This window comes from Physella acuta, unplaced genomic scaffold (assembly GCF_028476545.2).
Source record: "Physella acuta isolate Inbredline_101_S28 unplaced genomic scaffold, ASM2847654v3 ptg000720l, whole genome shotgun sequence".
NCBI lineage: Eukaryota > Metazoa > Mollusca > Gastropoda > Physidae > Physella > Physella acuta.
In genome coordinates, this window is record NW_026732238.1 from 700827 (window position 1) to 722996 (window position 22170).

General features: G+C 37.3%; 1 protein-coding gene across 1 annotated transcript in view; it reads right to left on the reverse strand.

The window, feature by feature from the left end:
- The window catches only part of LOC131949945 (inactive tyrosine-protein kinase transmembrane receptor ROR1), a gene marked incomplete at its 5' end in the record, with an annotated part of 115478 nt that extends 93588 nt beyond the window's left edge, over positions 1-21890 (reverse strand). The window contains one exon of the mRNA XM_059311907.1: positions 21733-21890. Coding sequence (XP_059167890.1) covers positions 21733-21890 — 158 coding nt within the window. The remainder of the gene's footprint in view (positions 1-21732) is intronic.
- Positions 21891-22170: the final 280 nt, after the last annotated feature.

Below are 22170 nucleotides of genomic sequence, written 5' to 3' on the forward strand. Positions count from 1 at the left end.
AACGTTAGAAATAATTCAAAAAGTAAATGCAGTAGATAAAGGATAATGATATAGAGGTGAGTATGTTTAGTAGTAGGAGAATGTGTTAAAGGAGGAAAGGGGAATACGATAAAGAGAGGTTGAAATATTGTTGGGCTAAAAAGGTAGATACGTAGGGGAGCTTAAATGTGTGTGGATATGTTTATGTAAAAATAAACGGATAAGACTAAAACAAAAGTAGTTTTAGCTTTGAAAACTTAAAATTTATGTTATTTTGTGCTGTGCGGTTCTAGCGTCTCTTTAGCCACTGAATTCGTACTCTGAATAGCTAGTATATATGCACTCTGTGTATCTAGCTTATTAAAGTCTGAGCAGCTTGTACTATATCTCATTAGCTCATTAGTACACCGTATATTAGGTACTTTTTTACTCTCTATATCTGTATCATATGTTCCCAATTTAAATAACATTGAATACTCTATGTAGATAATATATATGGCCTCCGTGTAGCTAAGATATACGCACTCTGAGTAGAATAAAAATAAAAAACACATCAGTTTACTATACACATCTAGCATATCTCTGTGTAGCCAACTTGTTTTATACTCTCTGAGCAAACTTTGTTTTGTGTTTTTCCTTCTCTTATCCCGCCTTCTTATAAACAAGAAACCTTATGATATTAACTCACCGATAATTAAAGGTGGCAGCTCTAAAAAAAATAAAAACTGGGGAATGCCAAACGCGTACTGATCTAATATAGTCTTTAACAAAAGCAAGCGAGCTATTCCTTGTGTTTTTTAGTGGAACCACTCCCCCCTCCCCCCTCTCCCTTCCCCCGTGTGCCGCATTATGAGTTTGTTTCCATAGAAATAGAAAATAGGATTGTACAGTTTTACTTAGCCCTGGGCAGAATAAAAATGTAAAAACAAATTCTAGCCACACGAACAAGTTTGAGGTTTTTGTGAAAAAGAGGAAAAAAAAAAGGTTGCTATATGAATACATACAGTGTATTTTCATTAAAGTCAAATGTCTTTTAAGATACTTTATGTGGGAAAATGTGCATGCTCTTGAAAAATAATTGTGTGTGTGTTTATGTGTATGTATGTGCGTGGGGGGCGTGTCATCTATGACCTGGACTTAACGTTAATTTCCTAATTATCTCCAGGTTGATTGAATAATTAATTTACATGTTGGCACTGCATAACTGGCAAAGGGCACACTTTAACATAATTAATGAGCTATTTGCGATAGGAATAGATCGCACTTTACAGCTTTGGGTTAGGTTCCTTACTAGGCAACGATATCATTTATAGACAGGTGAAGGCTATATATTGTGTGTGTATGTATATATATATATATATATATATATATATATATACATATATACATATATACATATATACATATATACATATATACATATATACATATATATATATATATATATATATATATATATATATATATATATATATATATATATATATATATATATGAATGCAATATGTACATTGTCTAGAACAAATAAAGCGATAGTTACTATATACTCTGCCATACATTTCCATTGCTAATGGGACCATAATGGTAATGTAGACACGATGAATTATTCATCGCGTTTTGTGCCTGCTACTTACACCATAAGTAAGGATCCATTTATGCTACCAGTAGCATGATGCTACCGGAACACTTATCCGGTGTATCAAATTTGTTTGTCTAATTTGTTTATAATTACACTGCACGTGTTTTGTACGTCCTATTACATAATTTTATCTAGAATTTCCTTGTTTATTTTAGGGTTTGTTTTCATTCCCGAATAACAACGGAAATGGGATACCTTTTGATAAATAAGTAATCACGTTAGTTTAATGAATGCCACGTATTAATTAAATTAGTTTAATTAAACTAGACTCCAACCCCGTAGTAGGCGGTGTTTAAAATAAAATTCGTTAATTAGTTATGAGAGATAAAGCCTAAGACTGGAATATTATTTTATTATTTTTCTTTTTAATTTCTGGCCAATTAGGCATTTGTCGAGGTAGAGGCGTATACAAAAGTTAACTTATTCAAACCACGACTTAATTAGCCTTCCACGCGTACGCAAGGAGCATGCACCGGCCTCAACTGGTTTTTACTTCGGTCTGTATTTGTAAGTGTAGTTTAATCGTTGACATCTGAATTATTGTAATAGTTAGAGTTATGGGGATGACACATATATTGTTTAATCGTTAAAATTTTGGATCTTTTCTTCTTCTTCGTTCTTAATTTTAGTGTTGGAAGGTATCCCCCTCCAACACAATTAAGTATACGGGTCAACTGGTTATGCGCCATTGAGGCCATTGACTCCGATTTCAGCCTGCTTTTCTTTTTGGATTTGCTTCCATAGTATTTGTCCAACCAAGAACAAACTACAAGGCAGCAGTTGTTTGATTTTGGAGTTGTCTCTCCTAAAAGAACGACTGTCCCCAGCTAACGAGCCTCATCTGCCCGATGGTTCGAACTAAAATTTTGGATGAGAGGTTTAAGTAAATGCGATCACACGTGTATAGTTTAATCGTTAAAACTTGGATTAGTGTAATTAAGTGTAACGGTTTGAGTTAAGGGGATCACACGTATATAGCTTAATCTTTAGGGTTTGAATCGTTGTAATTGTTCGAGTTATGGGGATCCACATTATGTTGCTTTAGTATAAGACTACGTATGTGGTTAGTTTCATAATGAACCAGAGGCGTAGCGAGGGGGGGTACATATGTCCCCGGGCGCCGACCTTAGGGGTGCCAAAATGGGTTTGAAAAACAAATCGAAAGTTCGAGGGGGGGGTGCAAATCGAAAGTTCAAGAGGGGGGGGGTGCAAATCGAAAATTTCTCCCCGTTCGCCGGGAAGGGTCGCTACGCCTCTGTAATGAACCATCCTGTTTTAAATCGATACATATAACACATAAATTATGTTCATGTTGTTTTTTAAATGCCCACATAAATACTATCGTATTATGTATTTGAAACGAAACTAAAGCCTAAAGATTGGAGGAGGTGTCGGTTCAGAAATTGTTGAAAGATTCCCAGCAAAAGTGTCTTTTTTAAAAAAAAAATTCACGGAATATCGCCTGTTCAGTACAGTCTGTGTATATTAAGATTCTATTGGTCAATTAATCTCACCCTTTCGATTTATCTGTCCAATCGAAGCACAGTAATGAAAGTTTGAACAGTAAGCAGGGTTAGAGGGAGATAAATGTGCTGTTGTTATTACGATCGTGATGTCTTGTACACGAAGAGTGTGTGTGAGGTGAAGTGAAGACTCTCTTTGGTTAGCCGTACCCTATTGGGGCTGGTAGAATAGTTGATGAGATTAAGCCTAAGGTAATGTTGGAGTATCCAAAGTTTACGATACAAGGTATCAATGATATGAGTTTACGGAGGTGTCTTGAACTAAAACCACTCAATTTTTTAAATGTACCAGTCTATAACATATGAAGTCTACTCACCATTAAATTTTGTTGGTACAAAACAATGCGTTCTGGTTTATGTTCATTGAGGTGGGGTTCTTAGTGGTGGTGAATAAGGAGGGGGGAGTGACATAACAAACGAACACAAGTCACCCCCACCCCCTCCCACCTAAACGCACTTTGGTATTTAAATTTCTATATTATTTACCATTCACCCTACCGTTCCACTTGCATTTCTAGTACATTTAGTGCTTTGCATTAGGAAAACTCCTTTAACATAAAATATTATATTTTAGTTGGATCTCAAATATAACACTATTTTGAATCTCGGCAACAAAAATGAAAAAAAAATGAAAAAAAAAACAACAACTGGAGAAGGGGTGATCGCCCCTGTTAAGGTTTCTGGATTCACTTCCCCTGTGCAAATTGGTGGTAACTAATCATTTCGGAAGCCAACAGCTCCAGAGATAATTGATACCACCTGTCCAGTGTTAGGAGAGAGAGAGGGGGGAAGGAAAGTGGAAAAGGGGTGCTAGTTTTCTGGGAAACATCGCCTGCAGGAAGAAATTTTTTGTTATTAAAACAGTTTACCGCTTGTTAATGCAAAAGAGTGTATGTCCATGTGGCAACGCTGCCCAAGTCAAACCACAAAATAATTGATCTGGCAATTAAAGCCAGTAGGTTAATTGGGATGATTAAAATAATATTGTGTTTATAATTCGAACTTTTTAAAAACAATTGCCTGCTGGCAATAAAATAAAATAAAAAACAAACCTTGAGCAGAATTTAAAGTTCTTTTCGTAGCGTTGAGAAAAGAAAATATTCGTTAAAAAAAAAAGCCAAAACAAATTGGTCTGGAATGCATGTGTCAAAAATTGGCATGAAAATTCAACAAAATCTGGCCGTTCCTGTGGATTTAATTATTTTTATCCGATGTTGATTTAACATAAAGAAATCTACCTCCCAACTCCCCCCTTCGCAACCCCCCCCCCCCCCCCGAATCACAGCAAGCATCCACATTTTAGTTCCTTTAAATTATTTAAATTACAGCAGTAATTTTGATTACCGTATAAATATTTGAGCTTACACTATCCTCTGCACGCAACCTGTTTTTTTGGGAGATTCCTTTATAACAGCTAGCACTCTAGCTCTTGTTAAAGTACCACAACATACGTTCTCTTGATAGTATTCGACTGAGGTATCAATATTCAATAGTAGCTGATCATCTCGCTTTAAAAAAAAACTGTAATAGGACTAATGTTTCCTCTAAGTTGCGCGGCTGCGCGGCCGCGCATTAATTTTGAACGTGCCGCACAGTCATTTTGTAAAAATACATACATCCAGATATTAGATTTTTAGAACACGTCTCATATAAAATACACCTTGTACCTTTTCCCCTTAGAGGGAATGTTAAATGGGACATCTCGCCATCAGAAATTAGTAGTTGCACATTTCGTCATCACAAAAAAAACAGAACCTAGAAATTACAACCTCACTCAACACCAATCGGTATCCATCTCTAATAAACCATCCTTCACACACGTTTCCCACTCACCTAAAAACTAAACACAAAACGCACCTTGTAATCCTCTCCAAACCTAAACCCAAACCCTAAACATATTGTTCCATCAATTTAAAACAACTATAACATCTCATAACGACGTATCCAACATCCAACGTGTGCCACCAACATCCCATACGAACATCATGATGTACTATGACCAGTAGATGTACACATTAACACATACAACAATCCCCCCCCCCTCTTCCAATCTGCTTGGCAGGCTCGTAACAAGCACATTTGTGAGTCGTTATGCGGGAGAAAGTAATCGAGGAAAACGTTTCCGGGTTGGGTTGGTGAATTGTGGGAAGGCTGAGGTTAATTTCGCATGCTGGTTTGATTAGGTCTAGACAGCGGTTGCTTAATTAATTGCATTGTTGTTTATGTTTTATATAAAAATAAAACCGCTGATAACGTAAAATTTAAAAAAAAAAATGTTTTAAAAATAAATGCATGGAAGTGGTGGAAAAACTGTTAACAAAATAAAATGGCGTGAGTGAACATGTGCATTGCGCATGTTCCAGGCTTGGATCACATGGTGTGTATATATGTAAATATAAATATGTGTACATAAATGGCATCGTAACATCATAAAACATGGCCACCAAGAGTTAAATATTTACATACAAATTGTTGACGTTTTTTTTTCAATTAAATATGGGTAAAGCTTTCTATTTACAAACAAATCGTTGGTAATTGTATGTTAAATAATGTAAAATATGATTTTACTTACATATATTTTGATATCTGTCAGTAAAATCATATTTTGATAATATTTAGTAAAGTATAGATAGCTATGACTGTTTCATACAAAAAGCATTTACTGTTAAAAATTAAATACATCATATGGGTTGAATTTAGCCAAACCATTTTATTTAAAGATGGCTAACATATGTTATTTTTTTTTTAAATAAAATAAATATCGTATTGAATTAATGTGGTATAATTCAAAATTCATTTTTTAACGAATTACGTCAACATTTTAATAGAACTTAAACCCAAAAAAAAATGTTTTTTATTAGTTGCAAGATGGTTATTTCCCCTATTGAGAAAAAAAGTTATTTCCCATATGTGCTAATCGTTTTACGTTGATTCAACAGTGTCTTGAATGAAATATTGAAGCGAGAGGTGGGTGCGTGGGGGCGACTATTATACGGATTAAGAAGAGCTTTTGAGCCTCTTCATTCAACAAATCAAAGCACCATTATGCTGAAAATGCTTGCGTTTCTGAAGAAAATGTGTACGGGATTTATTAACTAACCCATTGAGCCCTAGCAAGACGCGGGGAACGGTCTCCTTGAGTAGGACATGGTCTAGTAGATGCGCTTGCCCTAGCCGGGTTCATTATTCTCGTGTATTTAGATGTCAGATTTTGTGTTTTTTTCGCCTTTTAAACAAACTCCCGGCCGAATGTATTCACCGTAGATTCATTCACTGTTTCCAAACAAATTCTTTTTAGTCGTTCATTTTATTTTAGAGATTTTTTAAAATATATATGTTCTAATCAAGTAAAGGTTGTCGTAATATTGAAGAAGCCAGGCTTAAGAAAACAGATATTGTACAAATTAACAGGGAAAAGTGCATGTCATATTTTTTTTGTGTGTTGCATATGGCGTAGCCGTATAGAATTCAATATAAAAAAAACACAATCAGATAATTAAAAAGATCAACGATGAGTGATGAAAGATTTTTAAAATGTCAAACTTGAATTCAAATGTATTCAGAACAAAACATTTTTTCTCAAACGAAAAGTTGTTTGAAATTATTTAAGCTAAAAAAAAAAGTCGACTAATTCGTTTCATGCTTAATTTCACAAGATGTATGAAACAAGACTACACCTAATAAGACTTGCAGAAGGGCCCAAATATGTCATTATTTCAAGCTGAACCTAACCCTTCATTCATCGACGATCAGGGTAAAAAAATGTTTCCCAATGGATGTAGGATCGACGCCGCGGAGCGAGTGCGGAAGCAGAGTTTGCAATGTGTCAGTTTTTTTTTTTAATAATAAGCGACGACATCGTTTGTTTGGTAAGGTTTGGCTTTAGGATATTAGACGTTAAAACCACCCTTATCAGAGAAGAGCCTAGTCAAATCTACTATGTACATCTCTATATACTAGGGAAGGGTTTCTTTGAGATATTTGTCTCGGAGGGGGGGGGGGGGGGGGGGGCACTTGAAAATTCCGGTGGTGCGCATTGAAATTTCCGAAGGGGGTCGACACTAATCAAAGAATATATTTACTATATACTTTTTAAAACGAATTCTATTTCGTATAGAAAGAGATGGTGAGGGAATGAGGACTTAAAATTCTGGGGGAGGGGGGGGGCACATAAAATTTCCGGGAGGAGTGTAACACTAATTATAGTATATATTTTCTATATACATTAATTTTTTTATTTAATTTCATCCGGAAACGCAGGGGTGAGATATCTGAAATAAACCTTATTCGGGAGTGTTAGGTCAATATGCATAGCTTATCGCTATATAATGGAGTATGCATATGTATGTCTATGGGTATATATTTATATCACTACGGTTTATATGTGGAAAACATGCTAAAAGAACATTCACTTGCTATACATATCTCGTGGTATAGCAGGCATAAACAACATAATACATACACACTACAACCACTTAGCCCAGGGGTCTCCAAACTTTTCAGTCCGAGGGCCGCATTAACTATGAAATTTCAGTTTGGGGGCCAGTTTTTTGCAGGCATGTCTTTGATTTTTCTGGGACAAGTTCCTCAGCAATCACTGACACACGATTTTTTCTTGGAAAAAAAGATCTCCGCGGGCCGGATGAGGGGACTTCGCGGGCCGCATCCGGCCGATGTAAACGTAGGTCTGAAGTAAACAAAGCTCACCAACCGGAATTGCGTCATACCCACCCTTGTCATTTTTAACACTCGCATTATAATTTTTTTAGGATAATTAAAAACTCGCATTTTAATTTATTTAGATACTTTTTTTCCCTCTCGTTAATTAAAAATAAAATCTAGTTTTCATGTGAAGTTCCGTAATTAGAAACTTTCCATCTCTTTCAATTTTAAAATATTTCCTTTTTAATAAAAAAAATAAATAAATTCAGCTTAAAAATGTCTAGCAATGCTGAAATTTTGAATAACTCTTCAAATTTAAAAACAAAAAAAAAATCTCTTAAAACCTTAATACTTTCATCAAACTTATTTTGACATTATTTTTTTCAAATTTTGATCCAGAAATAATAGAATCCTAATCTAGACACAGCAAATCCGTGTTGATTAAAATCTTAAACTCGCGTTGTAGAGTGGATATGAGGAGTTGACGGAATTAAAAGACGTTATCCTATGTCTTAATAGGTTTTCCAATTTTTAATAGATGTTGCTTTTATTTGAATAGGAAACACAAGCGGAAATCATAGTACATTGGGAATTTGTTTTAAAACTGAAAATAAAAATAGTTGAATTAAAAAACAATAATAAAAATAATAAACAAGTATTTCAACTCAACAGGATGTAAATATTACTTGAGCTAATTTTATTATGTTTATAAACGTTTGTTAACAACTTCCTTACAAATATTTTTGTATTGAAGAATCAACACTGATTAATAACCTCAACATTAGTATATAAATTGAATTACAATGTATATATGTATATCTTAGGAGTAGAGTATGCATATATAGGGACTAAAATTAAGCGGGTCCCTTGCTGATACTTACTCGGGGTCCCATTTGTCCATCAGCATAAGAATAGTTTATTTCTCATTATAGCTATATAATTTGGGTCCCATATAATTCCCTGGCACTACTTGGCGTGTACCCCACCCACCCCCACCACAGTTCACCCTTTCGGTCTATAATACCTATATGGATATGTGCATATCGATATAAGCATTCTCCTAAAATAAACGTTTTGAAATACTATTAAACTTTAAACCATTGTAACATTTTAAAAGAAAACAAACAGCGAATAGTAGCATTGCATAATAATAACCCCTAATCATTTGAAGCCTTCTAAAAAAATATGAATTGAGTCCGTCTAGATCTAAATATTCTAAGTTCGTAAAGCCCCCCTTAGGGCTTCTATTCCATCTTTAACGAGCTGACAGCCATTGTTGTGATGACGTTTCAACAGGCGGAAATGACGCAGCAGTCTCGCATTGGGAATAGGTGGTGGGGGCGGGAAGGGGAGGGAAGGGGAATGCGTGTCGGCATGTATCGATTAGTTAAATACTGTCGTCTGCGAATTAAGCGCATGAGTTTATTAGGTCACTTCGGCATAGGACGTGACGTCACAATGTGCTGAGGACAGCGTTTTACGGGGTGGAGGGGGGAAGAGAATAGCGGGAACGATGGTGATATTAGCAAACATATGCTGACAACAAACACTATCATAAGTATAAATTAAGGGCTTATATATATATATATATATATATATATATATATATATATATATATATATATATACAGCAATGTGATTGAAATGGAGCACTCTAGTCAATGTTATATTCCCCTTGCCTCTTATCCATCGAAAACCATCTCTGTGTAAATGACTTGGGACATGGATACTAATCTCAGATGAACAAAAACATTGGTATCGAAGCAAGGGGGTGGCAATGGTCTTGCTGTGTCTTTACGCCGGTCTAAATGAACAAATAGCAAGGTCAAGGTGACATCAGATACCAGACACTGATGTACCCCCCTCCTCCCCTCCATTCCATCCCTTTCCGTAAAAAAAAATGAAAATTCTCCGTAACACACGTTCCTGCTACTTATTAAAGATGGTCAGATACCAAGAATAAACTCTAAGCTCGCAGATACCAAGACTAGACTATGTGCTCGCAGATACCATAACGAGACTCTCTGCTCGCAGATACCAAGATTAGACTCCGTGCTGGCGGTTGTATTCTCGTGGTACCACGCGAGACCGATAATTAAAAGCAGTCGACGCCATTCATTTAGTCTGCGAGCAGCTTTAATATTGTTTTTCCATTTCGACAGTTCTCGTTATTTTATTTTTTTTGTTTTTGTTTTATTGTTATTACTCACGCAGTGCTGGGTGAATGAGAGAGAGAGAGAGGGAGGGGGGAGGGGGGAGTTCATCATCTAGACATTATAATGGCTTGGCTTTCATCTTTCTTGTATTGAGTCGAGCGGTAGTGTCTCTGTTTGCCGGAATATTCCGGTTGTTGAGAAGGGGAGGGGGCCGGACTGTGATCATCAGGTACAGACTAGTGGGTTTTTTTTATAGCTGGAAGTGGGTGGGTATGAGTGATGAGGGCATGGTGTGTTTTTGTGGGTAAAGAATGGGGTTAGGATAAAAGGTGGTTTTTATGGGTGATGGTGGTTTTTGGTGGTTGTGTAAGATGGCATCAGAATTTCTTCCAGGCATCTCTTTCGAAACCCTGGGGTTAGGATAAAAGGTGGCTTTATGTGTGATAGTTGTTTTTGGTGGTTTTTGGTGGTTGTGTAAGATGACATCAGAGTTTCTTCCAGGCATCTTTTTTCGAAACCCTGGGGTTAGGATAAAAGGTGGCTTTATGGGTGATAGTGGTTTTTGGTGGTTGTGTAAGATGGCATCAGAGTTTCTTCCAGGCATCTCTTTAAAAAAAATTGAAGTGCCTCCCTCCCCCCCCCCCCCCTCCCCCCGAAGAAAAAAGTCTAGAAGAAACACTGGATGGTATGAGTTTGAAGGTGAACTATATTGGTTTGTGTTTGTGTGTAAATGGGACGGCGTGGCCTAGCGGTAGAGCACTTGGCTGCTAACCTGAAAGTCTCGAGTTTGGAGACTATATGACGTCCCTGAGTCCACCCAGCTCTGATGGGTACCTGACTCACGTTAGGGAAAACAAAGACGGCTGCCCACTTTACCGACCACATTATCATCTTGTATGCCGTGGTCATTGAAACAGATGAGCTCTACTTTACCTGCCCCATGACTTAGGCACGAACAGGAAAAGATCATGATTTGTATTAATGGTACAACAAACGTTTTATTGTATGAGTGTGTTTGTTTGTCTCTGTGTTGTGTTACCAGCATCCATAAATTCACTTGTAACTAAATAATCGAACAGAGAAAACTACACAACCAGTGTGTGACCCTAGGTCAGTTAAACATTAAACATCCTTGTGCTAATTACTCCATCACGTGTTAAATTATCTTTAACAGCTTTTTTTCCTCTCAATCCCCCCACATCACCCCCAACCCCAAATATTACATCACTCCTCCCCAACCGAACAATTACGGTTTAAAACTCGAATGTGTTGCAATAGAAAAAAAACCAATAAAAGAACTAAAAAATACATCTCGCAAAAACACGCAACCAAAAAGACTGGTGTATATTTTCGAACACAGAAATAATTGAAACGTACTGAAGATTCGCGTCTACTCGCTGAGCAAGGGCACTTGAAACAGGGGAAGTAAGTAAAAAACAAGCAAACAATACCCCGCGCATCGACTAATTAAGTTACGGGACTAAGATTTCACCACGGGATTTTCTCCCTTTGTTTTTTGCTGGATGAATCGTGGCAAAGGTTGTGGGAGAGATAAGTAGGGGTAGGTGGGTGGGGGAATCTAATTTCTGTGGTTAGGTTTTGTATACATTTTTTTACCTTTGAACAGCATCCCGGTATATAGTATCAGGCTTTTATAGCTGCATGTTGGTCTTACAACATATTTTCTAAAATACTATTACTCAGTCGTTCTAAATCAATTTGGTGGTACCGAACCCAACTCGTTTTATATCAGTATCCACCGAACCTCTTTTTAATAGTTCTATCGTCCACACTGACAAAAATCCGATCGTGAATCATATTAGTCGGGTGTGTGTCTTGACTAACGCCAAACCCATAGGACTGACTTATCTAACCCAGGTTAAGAACCACTGCTCTAACCCTAACCATTGTAAACATTATTACTTTGTAATATTAACCCAAAACGTGCTTTCCAATCTTAAACAGTAATTAGTGTTTTTATAAAAATATGTAGGCCTACTTAAAAAAAATAAGAAATCGTAATTTATTGATACGTGTTGCTGCTGATACTCAATTTTTAAAAAAATGCCAACATAAGGGCAAATGCTCAATTGGTGTCGCTCCCCTATGCTATCTTCACAACATGGTTGAATCGAAATAAAAACCTGCAGGCTAATGACGAGGGGGGTATGTCTGGCGTAGACGTGGGGACGGGGGACGGATAGCGTGGACGGGTGGGGGGGGGGGTGTTAGACGGGGTAGGGATGACTCGTCTGATCCACCTCTATAATGTAATGAATAGTTAAACGAGGTCACGCTAACGAAGATTAATGACAGTTACAGAGAAAGACAAAGTTGCGAAACAAAAGCCTCCGAGGGATTCAGTGTTTGTCCCGAGGTATTTATCACATGCGAGGGTGGGGGGTGGGGGTGGGGGGAAGTTTAGCCGAAGGTCAACTAATCAAATAACTATTACATATTTATCTTGAAACCGTAAGTCACGTGATGTATTAAAATAACCTGGTTAGGCTACTGGTTAAGTCAACCTGTGGTTAACTGATGGACCTCATTAGGAGTTGAGATTATTGCAGACCAGAAGTATCATAACATAGATTTGATTGTAAATTTACAGGTCTACTCGTGGGAGCGGATGTATTTTCCTAAAGCTGGTCATACTTGCAACGGAGTTTCATTACCACAGGGGGGGGGGGTATATGTTACAGAGATTTCGTACAAACCGAAGTATGTGAAGGGCTTTAAACAGCCCAGTATGCAGTGGTCGTCATACTTAGCTTGGGTGAGATGGTTATGGGGGGGGGGGGGGAGGGGGGGGGGGGGGGGTTCACGAAAGTTTCGTGATCTTACGCGGGGGTCATTCACCCCGAGGGATTATATTTTTCGCAATTTTATTTACCAGTAGGACGAAAGTTAAAAATAACAACCGCACTGCAAATATACAATTCTATAACAAAAAACTAATCTTTTTTTTTTCTTTCAAGAGTTTAATATCTAAATTAAAAATTAACCAATGAAATTGCTTAAGTTAAAAAAAAAAAAAAACATTAAAAAAATTGTTTTTTTATATAAAGGCTATCAATTACTTAATTAACAAAACGAAATGTGTGTGTAAAGCATAATACGATTTTCAAAAAGATTAACTATTTACGTGCTTAATACATTAAAACATATTTTATTTTTATTACTAGAAATATTTGCAGTATGTAGAGAGGTTACTGCCATTACAGATCCAGATAACGGAAGTGCTGTAACGTTTATTACCTCCGGCCATAAAAACCCATAAAAATCTCATACGAAACATAAAAAAAAGTATTCCGCTACATTTGTGTACATCCGGCAATTATTGTTCATTTATTTCAGATTTACTTCAGCGTTTGGGTTCCGTCTTGAAGTGGCATCAAGGATTGGATGTAACTGGGGTGGTGGTCTGGTAGGTTGGGTTTTTTTTTAAAGCTTACCTTGATATGTATGTCTAGGTTATAGACTGGACATACCTTTTCGTGCTTAAGAGGTCAATGAATACTTTGTGGGTTAAGATTTTTTCTCTTGAACTTTCTACCTCATTCTCTCTCTCTCTAATTCTCTCACCGTCGTTCTTGAGGCAAATCTCTTGAAATAAAGACAGAGTAGTCTCCCATTTGCAGTAGTTGATCAGTAAAGGGAGGGAAGAGGCACCTTACCCTTACTGCAGACAGGGGCTCCCAAATTTTTGGAGACTTAAAACTCTTCTTAAAACAACAAAATATTGTTTTTTTTTAAGTCTTACTATTACCCCCCCCCCCCCTTGATCCTCAATGCTTGATAATTTTCTCCCATATGCCGCGAGTAAGCTAAATCCACCTTCTAGTTTGTAGGTCAAGATTATCGTCTTGAGAAGTCAACGACTCCCTGATTGACCTCTGTGTCAAGGTCACTCTATTGACATACACATTTACATCGTGCATGTCCTGCTATGGTATGCACCCGTTACACCCCCTGCTCAGCAACATACGTACATACAACTACCCTACCAACCTCCCCCGTACGTCTGGGGCCATTAACATCCGATGCCAGAACTTTAAATACGCCCCACGACTCTCCGAGAACAATAAAGAGAACCGGTTCTATTTTCCTTGACATTTATTTCTTTATCAAGGTGCACTACTTGTCTGTAGGTTTTTTTTAAATCGGGAATAAAGTTCGCTTTAAAAGTTCGAGTGCATTGGATGGCTTACCCAACCTCTGTATTCGCCTAGCTTGTATTGAAGATGATGATGCTGTACTAAAAACTAGACTTAAAATCTAACTCAAATTACAGATTTAAGACGAACGTTGAACCATACGTTGGCTGGTACTCTATTGTTGATTCTTTAAGTAAGCATGTTGGGATGTTTTGCCCAGGTCTATTAGAACCCTTTGTCACAACGAAGGTGCACGGATGAGTGAATAAGATCGCCTTTCGGTACCACTCTCCTTTACACATATAATTAATACAGTAATTCGTTGTTTGAATTTGGTATCGGGGGGGGGGGGGTGGTCGATTGATAGAGCGTTTGGCAACGAAGTCGAGGGTTCTGGAGTTTGGATCTCAGTTCGGACTTGTGAATGATGTAGGACATCCACTCTGGAGGGTACCTGACTGAAGTTGAACACACTTCATCAGCTGAAGTCACGAAACATGAACACTGCTTCATCTTCCCAACGGGTCATTAGACCGAAAAAAGAACGTTACTAGTATTGGTATCTATTTTAGTATGATTAGAGTTGTGTTACGGATCAAATCAGATAATTTTTAAGTTTCGAATTAGAATCAAGACTAAAGCTAGGTCTAGGATTAGATTTTTTTGTATGACGATACCGGCTAAACAATCATGGATTGAATCCTGCTTACAGTTCAGCTAATAAAAAAATCTTACTCTGTCTCTTCACCTGGCTCTCGTTAAACTATGCGCTAGAGAACCTTTTTTTATGTTTAAATTAAGGGCTACAACTACTACAATCTTTCCACGGAGCACATGCTTATGAAACCTCAAACGGCTGATACCGAGAATATTTTTCTAACCCCTCGTCCAACGGAGCCTAACATCCGATCATCTTCAACATCGAAAAACTAACTTTTTTTTCCCGGGGAAAATTAGCCAGCAAACGCAGGATCTCACTCGGGAGAAGGGAAAAGGCACGACCGAGGCTAAAGAAAACTCGGGAGTTAGACAGTGGGAAAGTAGAAGCAGTGCTGAAGTAGGCATTGGGATTCGTATGGTGATTCTCGTAATGAGTTGAAGTGGCTGTCATCAGCAATGAATGGGATTATATGATCTACATCTACCTCTACCTCTACATCTACATCTACATCTACATCTACGTCTACGTCTACGTCTACGTCTACGTCTACGTCTACGTCTACGTCTACATCTACGTCTACATCTACATCTACATCTACATCTACATCTACATCTACATCTACATCTACATCTACATCTACATCTACATCTACATCTACATCTACATCTACATCTACACGTAGATCTATATAAATGTATACACTATACAAATCGTTACAGTATATATATATATATATATATATATATATATATATATATATATATATATATATATATTAAGAAATGGGTGTTGTTATAAAGAAACAGATTTATAAAGAAAGAGGTTTAGGATTAACCCACAATGCCAGCGTTTAGTTCCTATGAGTATATTTTTTTAACAGCTCGAAAACTCCAAAAACACACACGGAAGTTGTTCTCGCCGAATAGTTCAAGGTCACGCATAATTAGCCCTCGCTTATAACTACAGTAATTAGCCTTCGTGTCTTGCGGATGATATCTCGTGCAAGGAGGGGGGGGGGGGCTGTCCACATCAGATATTAAAACCTGCGGGACAGGTAGGATACATGCTTTTAATTACCTGACATTCACGGTGCTGTGTAATCAGGTTTCTGAGAAACTACACATGTGTAATTATACACTGTCACCCCCCTGTAACCTTATTCCCCCCTCTTTTTTTTCCCAACCGTCATGGGATTTCAGCTGGATGTTTTAAAAAAAGAAGTGAGGAACGAGGCTGAATATACCTTTAACATAGTGTGTAGTTAAAAGCTGGATAATTAAAACAGGTAGCGGGTGGGGGTTAGAAAGGCGAGGGGGTAGGGGGGGAGGGGCTAAGACTATGGGCAGGGGATTATTCAACAGACATGACATTTTAATGAAAGCTACACAAGGTATGTAAAAAAAAAAACGACCAGGTACTAGGATATCTGTATGCAAATTTTTCGACGTGGGGGAGGGGCTCCAGGACACGGGTTAATTATCTGTGTAATTAAAACACGTGACAGAATATACGGTTTTATTGTTGTTTAATTACAGGTTAATTAAAAGGAGCAAGTGAGGCGGGCATTCCTAAAGAGTGAGGCGGGGAAGGGAGGGGGTGACTCTCTCCTTTTTTTTTTCATTTGCACATTTTAATATTACAAGATGGACACAGCTTGTGGTTACGTAGGTAAAATATATATGGAGGGTGGGGGGGTGTAGAGTGGGGGAGGGATTGTACTCTAGAAGATTTACTAAGGAAGTTAAAGTAAGATGTCTCAACACACGAAGGTTAGACTAGACTCTAGACGAGGATGTAAAGTAAAGTTTCCCTTTCAAACCTGTCGGTCAATGGGGCAAGTGAAGTAGAGTTCACTTGTTTCTGTGACCTGGACATAGACGAGGATGAAGAGAGGAATCTTTTTTTTAGCTGCGATATGGCCGGGTGGTAGTTCTCAGGTGGAGCAAAATTTGAAAAAAAAAACAACAACCGTTTGTATTTTTAAAATGTTGTAAAGTATGAAGGCATTAAGCCGTCATATAAGCTGGTAAAGTCTGTTGTAAAGTACTTCGAGTATGTGTTAATACGTGAAGCAGGTAGAAAATACGTAATAATTTAGAATTTTTTGAAGAAAAAACTAAACACATGAAAAATGAAATATTGAAGTCACGTTAGTAACTGTATTGGACAGTGTTACTAGTAATCAGCCATCATTACGGTATGTTTCAGGATCGAGGGGTATATATATATATATATATATATATATATATATATATTAATGTACTTATATACATTTTCTTTAATTATAATTATTTTATGAGGTTCCATTATTAAACGTCGGTGGTCTCTGTTTATTTCTAAGCATTTAGATAAAGTTTCAAATGTTAGAAACACTCAGCATCAATAGTAAAATGAATACAGCATTAAATAAGATCAGCCTCTACAGCTTCATAAATAAAGATGTACCCAGTAAATAACCCACTTCTACCATCATAACAAGCTATAAAAACGAAGTAGGTCGCCCTCGAGAAAACTCCTGACTGTTGTGTTATGATCCAACATTACCGAAAAACGACCAGGAAACATATTTTCTAATGGTCGAGTATAAGTAACGACAATTATACGACTTTTATAGAGGTAGTTCAGATGCACAGAAAAATAAAGCACATTTTCTATAAAAGAATTACACGTAGCATATTAATACGCAAGCTATGATGGTAAATTACTCCAAGACATTTATTATGTTAATTTTGTTCTATGCATCCCAGCACAGTAATAAAAAAAACCGAAGTCAGTATCGTTGTTTCTTTTACCGGAGTTATTATGTCATGGTAATTACAATGGATAATGTTTATTACTAGAGAGATGATCATGGTTAAGGATAGGGTAAAGGTTACAGTTGCTAGGGATAAGGATGTAGAGCCAGTGTTAGCAGTAGAGTAGCATCAGCAGCAACACTAATGTATTTTAAGACGTCGTGTTGGTGATCGTATGTATCGTTAATTTTACGTAGCTTATGTTTAATATATAACTTTATACATATATAAGTTTATATATTTTTATATAAAACTTTATACATTCACGTCTTTAATTTTATGCAGCTTATGTTTAAGTTTAATATATAACTTTATACATTCAAGTATCGTTAATTTTACGTAGCTTATGTTTAATATATAACTTTATACATTCAAGTATCGTTGATTCTATGAAGCTAACGTTCATTTTATGACTTTATACATTGACGTATATTTATGTACATGAATACGATCTCGTTATCAACGTGTAAATAAAGCACGAAGCATTAAAGTATATGTTTCTATATCATTGCTGCATCGTCACGATCTATTTTACTTGCATTAACTCGCAACAAATACATCAACGTATTAGCCAGATGTACATCTTTCATTTGAACTAAAAAAAAAAATTTAAAAAAAAAATCCTGGAAAAATATATTTACCTTGCACTAAACGAAACAAGGGCAGCTACTCGGCGTACTGAAAGCAACAAGGGACGCAACTAGGTTTTGGTGTCGTGGAGGGGCGAGCAATCAACGAGCACCCGTTGAGTGCTCCAACACGGAGAGCACTTAACCCAAACTTGGGTGAAACCCTTTAACCCTCTTGTGTTACCGATTACTGAAGGGGGTGATAGAGATAGGGAGGGGAATAGGGAAACAAAATGGCCGCGCAATGGATTTTATAACGCGTTTAACTAATAATAACTTTTTTTAACGTTTTAAATAACATGCATAAAATGGTATCGGTTTATCTCTTTATTTTTTTTTCAAAATAAAAATATTCGCAGTGATACAATTTAAAGCTTTTTTTCTTAAATTTTAAAACTTAGGTTAAAAAAGCGAAACAAATAGTGCAAAATATTGTAGATTCCTAGTACAAGCTAGGTTCAAACATATATATATATATGTATATATATATATATATATATATATATATATATATATATATATATATATATATATATATATATATATATATATTAGTGTGTGTGTGTGTGTATACTACATACATACACTGATATATATCTGAAGAATTTTTATGTTGAGTAAATTCTTCTTCCCATGATACTGGTGCCTATGCACTGGATTTCACGTCTGTCTTGAGATATGGTGACATATGGTGACATATGGTGACATAAGGTGATACACGCTAACACGGGGTGGCAGGTCTTCGTGTTCAAGGTCATTTACGACACAGTCGCCAACCTAAGATTACACAGTCGCCAACCTAAAAATATACGGTCGCCAACCTAAAACTAAAAAGTCGCCAACCTAAAACTACACAAACCTAAAACTACACAAACCTAAAACTACACACTCGCCAACCTAAAACTACACAGTCGCCAACCTAAAACTACACAGTCGCCAACCTAAAACTAAAAAGTCGCCAACCTAAAACTACACAAACCTAAAACTACACAAACCTAAAACTACACACTCGCCAACCTAAAACTACACAGTCGCCAAATCTAAAATGTACGTGTAACAAGTCTTTTCACACCTCCCCCAACGCTTAAACACTACGCCCCTCGTATTTGAACACTTTGTTTACAATTCGAAAATTGTCTATCAACAGTTCGTTCCCTTTTTTTGTCCCCCTAACACTATATTTAAACAATTCATGCCGAACAGCGAGAAAAGAAAACTAAGGCTTTCTTTGCTGTAGTTTTTTTTTTTTTAACACGTTGGGCTAGCGGCTATAATTTTTAGCAACTCCAGACAAACAAAAGGGAGGGAAGTAGTCAGCTTTTTAAGACAGGTTGTCTTAGTGTTATAAATAAAGCTTATGGGCCTTGTAGCTTAGTGGCTGGTGTCCCCCTGCCCCCTCCCACTCTACATACCCCTTTCGCACAGTATGTTATATAGAAACATATGTAATCTGAAAATTGTATTTGCTATAGTGAAGTGTGTCTTTTTCTGTATACAGTATTAAAACTAAGACTATCACCTTGTTATTTCAAGAAAATTTAGAAATCTCAAGGATATAAGAAAAGAACAAATTTCAAACAAATAACTTTTCTTTTCCTTAGATTTTGGATATGAGTTGAAATTAAATGGTATTAAAAAAAATATTTTTTGTGTGCATCAAACAGAACAGATACAAAGTCCCGCTTATGGTACTTGAGCGAGACAGTGTTCTCAGTCTGCAGATGGTTGCTTCTTCTACCACTGTGACTACCGGGCAAACACATCACTATCTTGTTATTCAGATGTAAGCCAAATTTGATGGAATATTTTTATATTTGTTACATATGCGTTTTGTTTGAGTGCGTGTGTGTTGTTTGTTAAGGCGTGTATATAAATTATATATATATATATATATATATATATATATATATATATATATATATATATATATATATATATATATATATATATATATATATATATATATATATATATATATATATATATATATATATATATATATTTAATTCGCAATCCTTGAAGACCTATGTTTAATCCCGTTAGCCCCATTTCTGTGTGTCTACAGGTAACCTCAAATGCTAGTAGCATGGTGGGCTAGGAAGGTACTATAAAGAGCTGAGACAAATAAACGAGATTTTCGCTGCTTGAGACAATAAAACCTTTTAGTAGTACAGGTACACCGTTCAAGTAATAGTTACTATCTGGTATTTATTTTTTTTTATGTTGAGTTTCTGGATTAGCTTCTAGATAAGGTGGAGAAGATAAGGAATATGATGAAAATTTAGGAGTTGGGTGGGGGGGGTGAAGTTGGAGACGCCAGATTTTGTAAATAATATTCAAATATTTAGAGCTTGTTTGGGTAGCCTGGCTCCTGTTGGTAGTTCGAGCTACACGGGTAACATTAGCATTAGGGGTGGGTCACGAGGTGGGTCAGGGGTGGGTCATGAGGTGGGTCAGGGGTGGGTCATGAGGTGGGTCAGGGGTGGGTCATGAGGTGGGTCAGGGGTGGGTCAGGGGTGGTCATAATGTGGTGTCAGGGGTGGGTCATGAGGTGAGTTTATGGGTATGTGAAGGGTGGGTTATGAGGTGGGTCAGGAGTGGGTCATGAGGTGGGTCAGGGGTGGGTCCTAAGGTGGGTCCTAAGGTGGGTCATGAGGTGGGTCAGGGGTGGGTCATAAGGTAGGTCATGAGGTGGGTCAGGGGTGGGTCATAAGGTAGGTCATGAGGTGGGTCAGGGGTGGGTCCTAAGGTGGGTCATGAGGTGGGTCAGGGGTGGGTCATAAAGTAGGTCATGAGGTGGGTCAGGGGTGGGTCCTAAGGTGGGTCATGAGGTGGGTCAGGGGTGGGTCATAAGGTAGGTCATGAGGTGGGTCAGGGGTGGGTCATAAGGTAGGTCATGAGGTGGGTCAGGGGTGGGTCATAAGGTAGGTCATGAGGTGGGTCATAAGGTGGGTCATGAGGTGGGTCATGAGGTGGGTCAAGGGTGGGTCATAACGTAGTCGCCAGGGGTGGGTTATGACTTGAGTTTAGGGGTATGTGAAGGGTGGGTCATGAGGTGGGTCAGGGGTGGGTCATGAGGTGGGACATAACGTGGTGTCAGGGGTGGGTCATGAGGTGAGTTTAGTAGTATGTGAAGGGTGGGTCATGAGGTGGGTTAGGGAATCAGTAACCGCTGTGTGGGTCATGGGTGGGTCAGGAATTGCAGAGTGTATAATTTATAAAGATAAAAGACGTAGACTGTAGATGATGAATTGAAAACGAAGCCAAAATGTGTCTTTAAGTCTGGTTCTAATCAAATAAAGAAACTTTAAATGAAATTTTAAGCATTTTTTTTTTATTTTTTAGGGGGGGGGGGAGGAACAACTTCAACATTCCAAATTTTTAACCCTAAAAGGTCGAACTTCGAGTAACTTAAAATACGCATGAATCATCTTCGTTTGACTTATCAGTTTAATAAAACTCAAAACAAGACTAAAACGTATTCATCTACTAAGTTCGAACTCCGAAACACTTTTTAAAAACAAGGCTTACCAATCTTTCCTCTCGAAGGTATAGTCATCTCCAGTGGTGATGTCTGAGGTGAGAAGTATAATCCATAGGAGCTGCAACCATGGCAACAAGGACGCTCGGTTGGGTGTTGTGTGCGCCAGTGTGTCTGCTGTTCTGATCCAGGGTTGTGGACCCTGACGTCACGGATCAGTTTTTCCGGAATTTGAAAATTTTTAAAATCCAACCGAATCTCGAAACGACGATTTCATTAAAAATAAACAATTTTTTTTTCTGTGTTTGATAAAAAAATTAAATAGTTGAACCAATTACTATTCCAGAGTGCCGTAGATCTATCTCTGCAAACTCAAAGCAGACGACCACTCCGATTATTTTTGTCACACTCTTTCAACGTCTGGTCGCTTGTGACGTAAGAAGCCACGAATCAGGGGAGTGTACCCGGTCACGTGATATTTTAGCTTG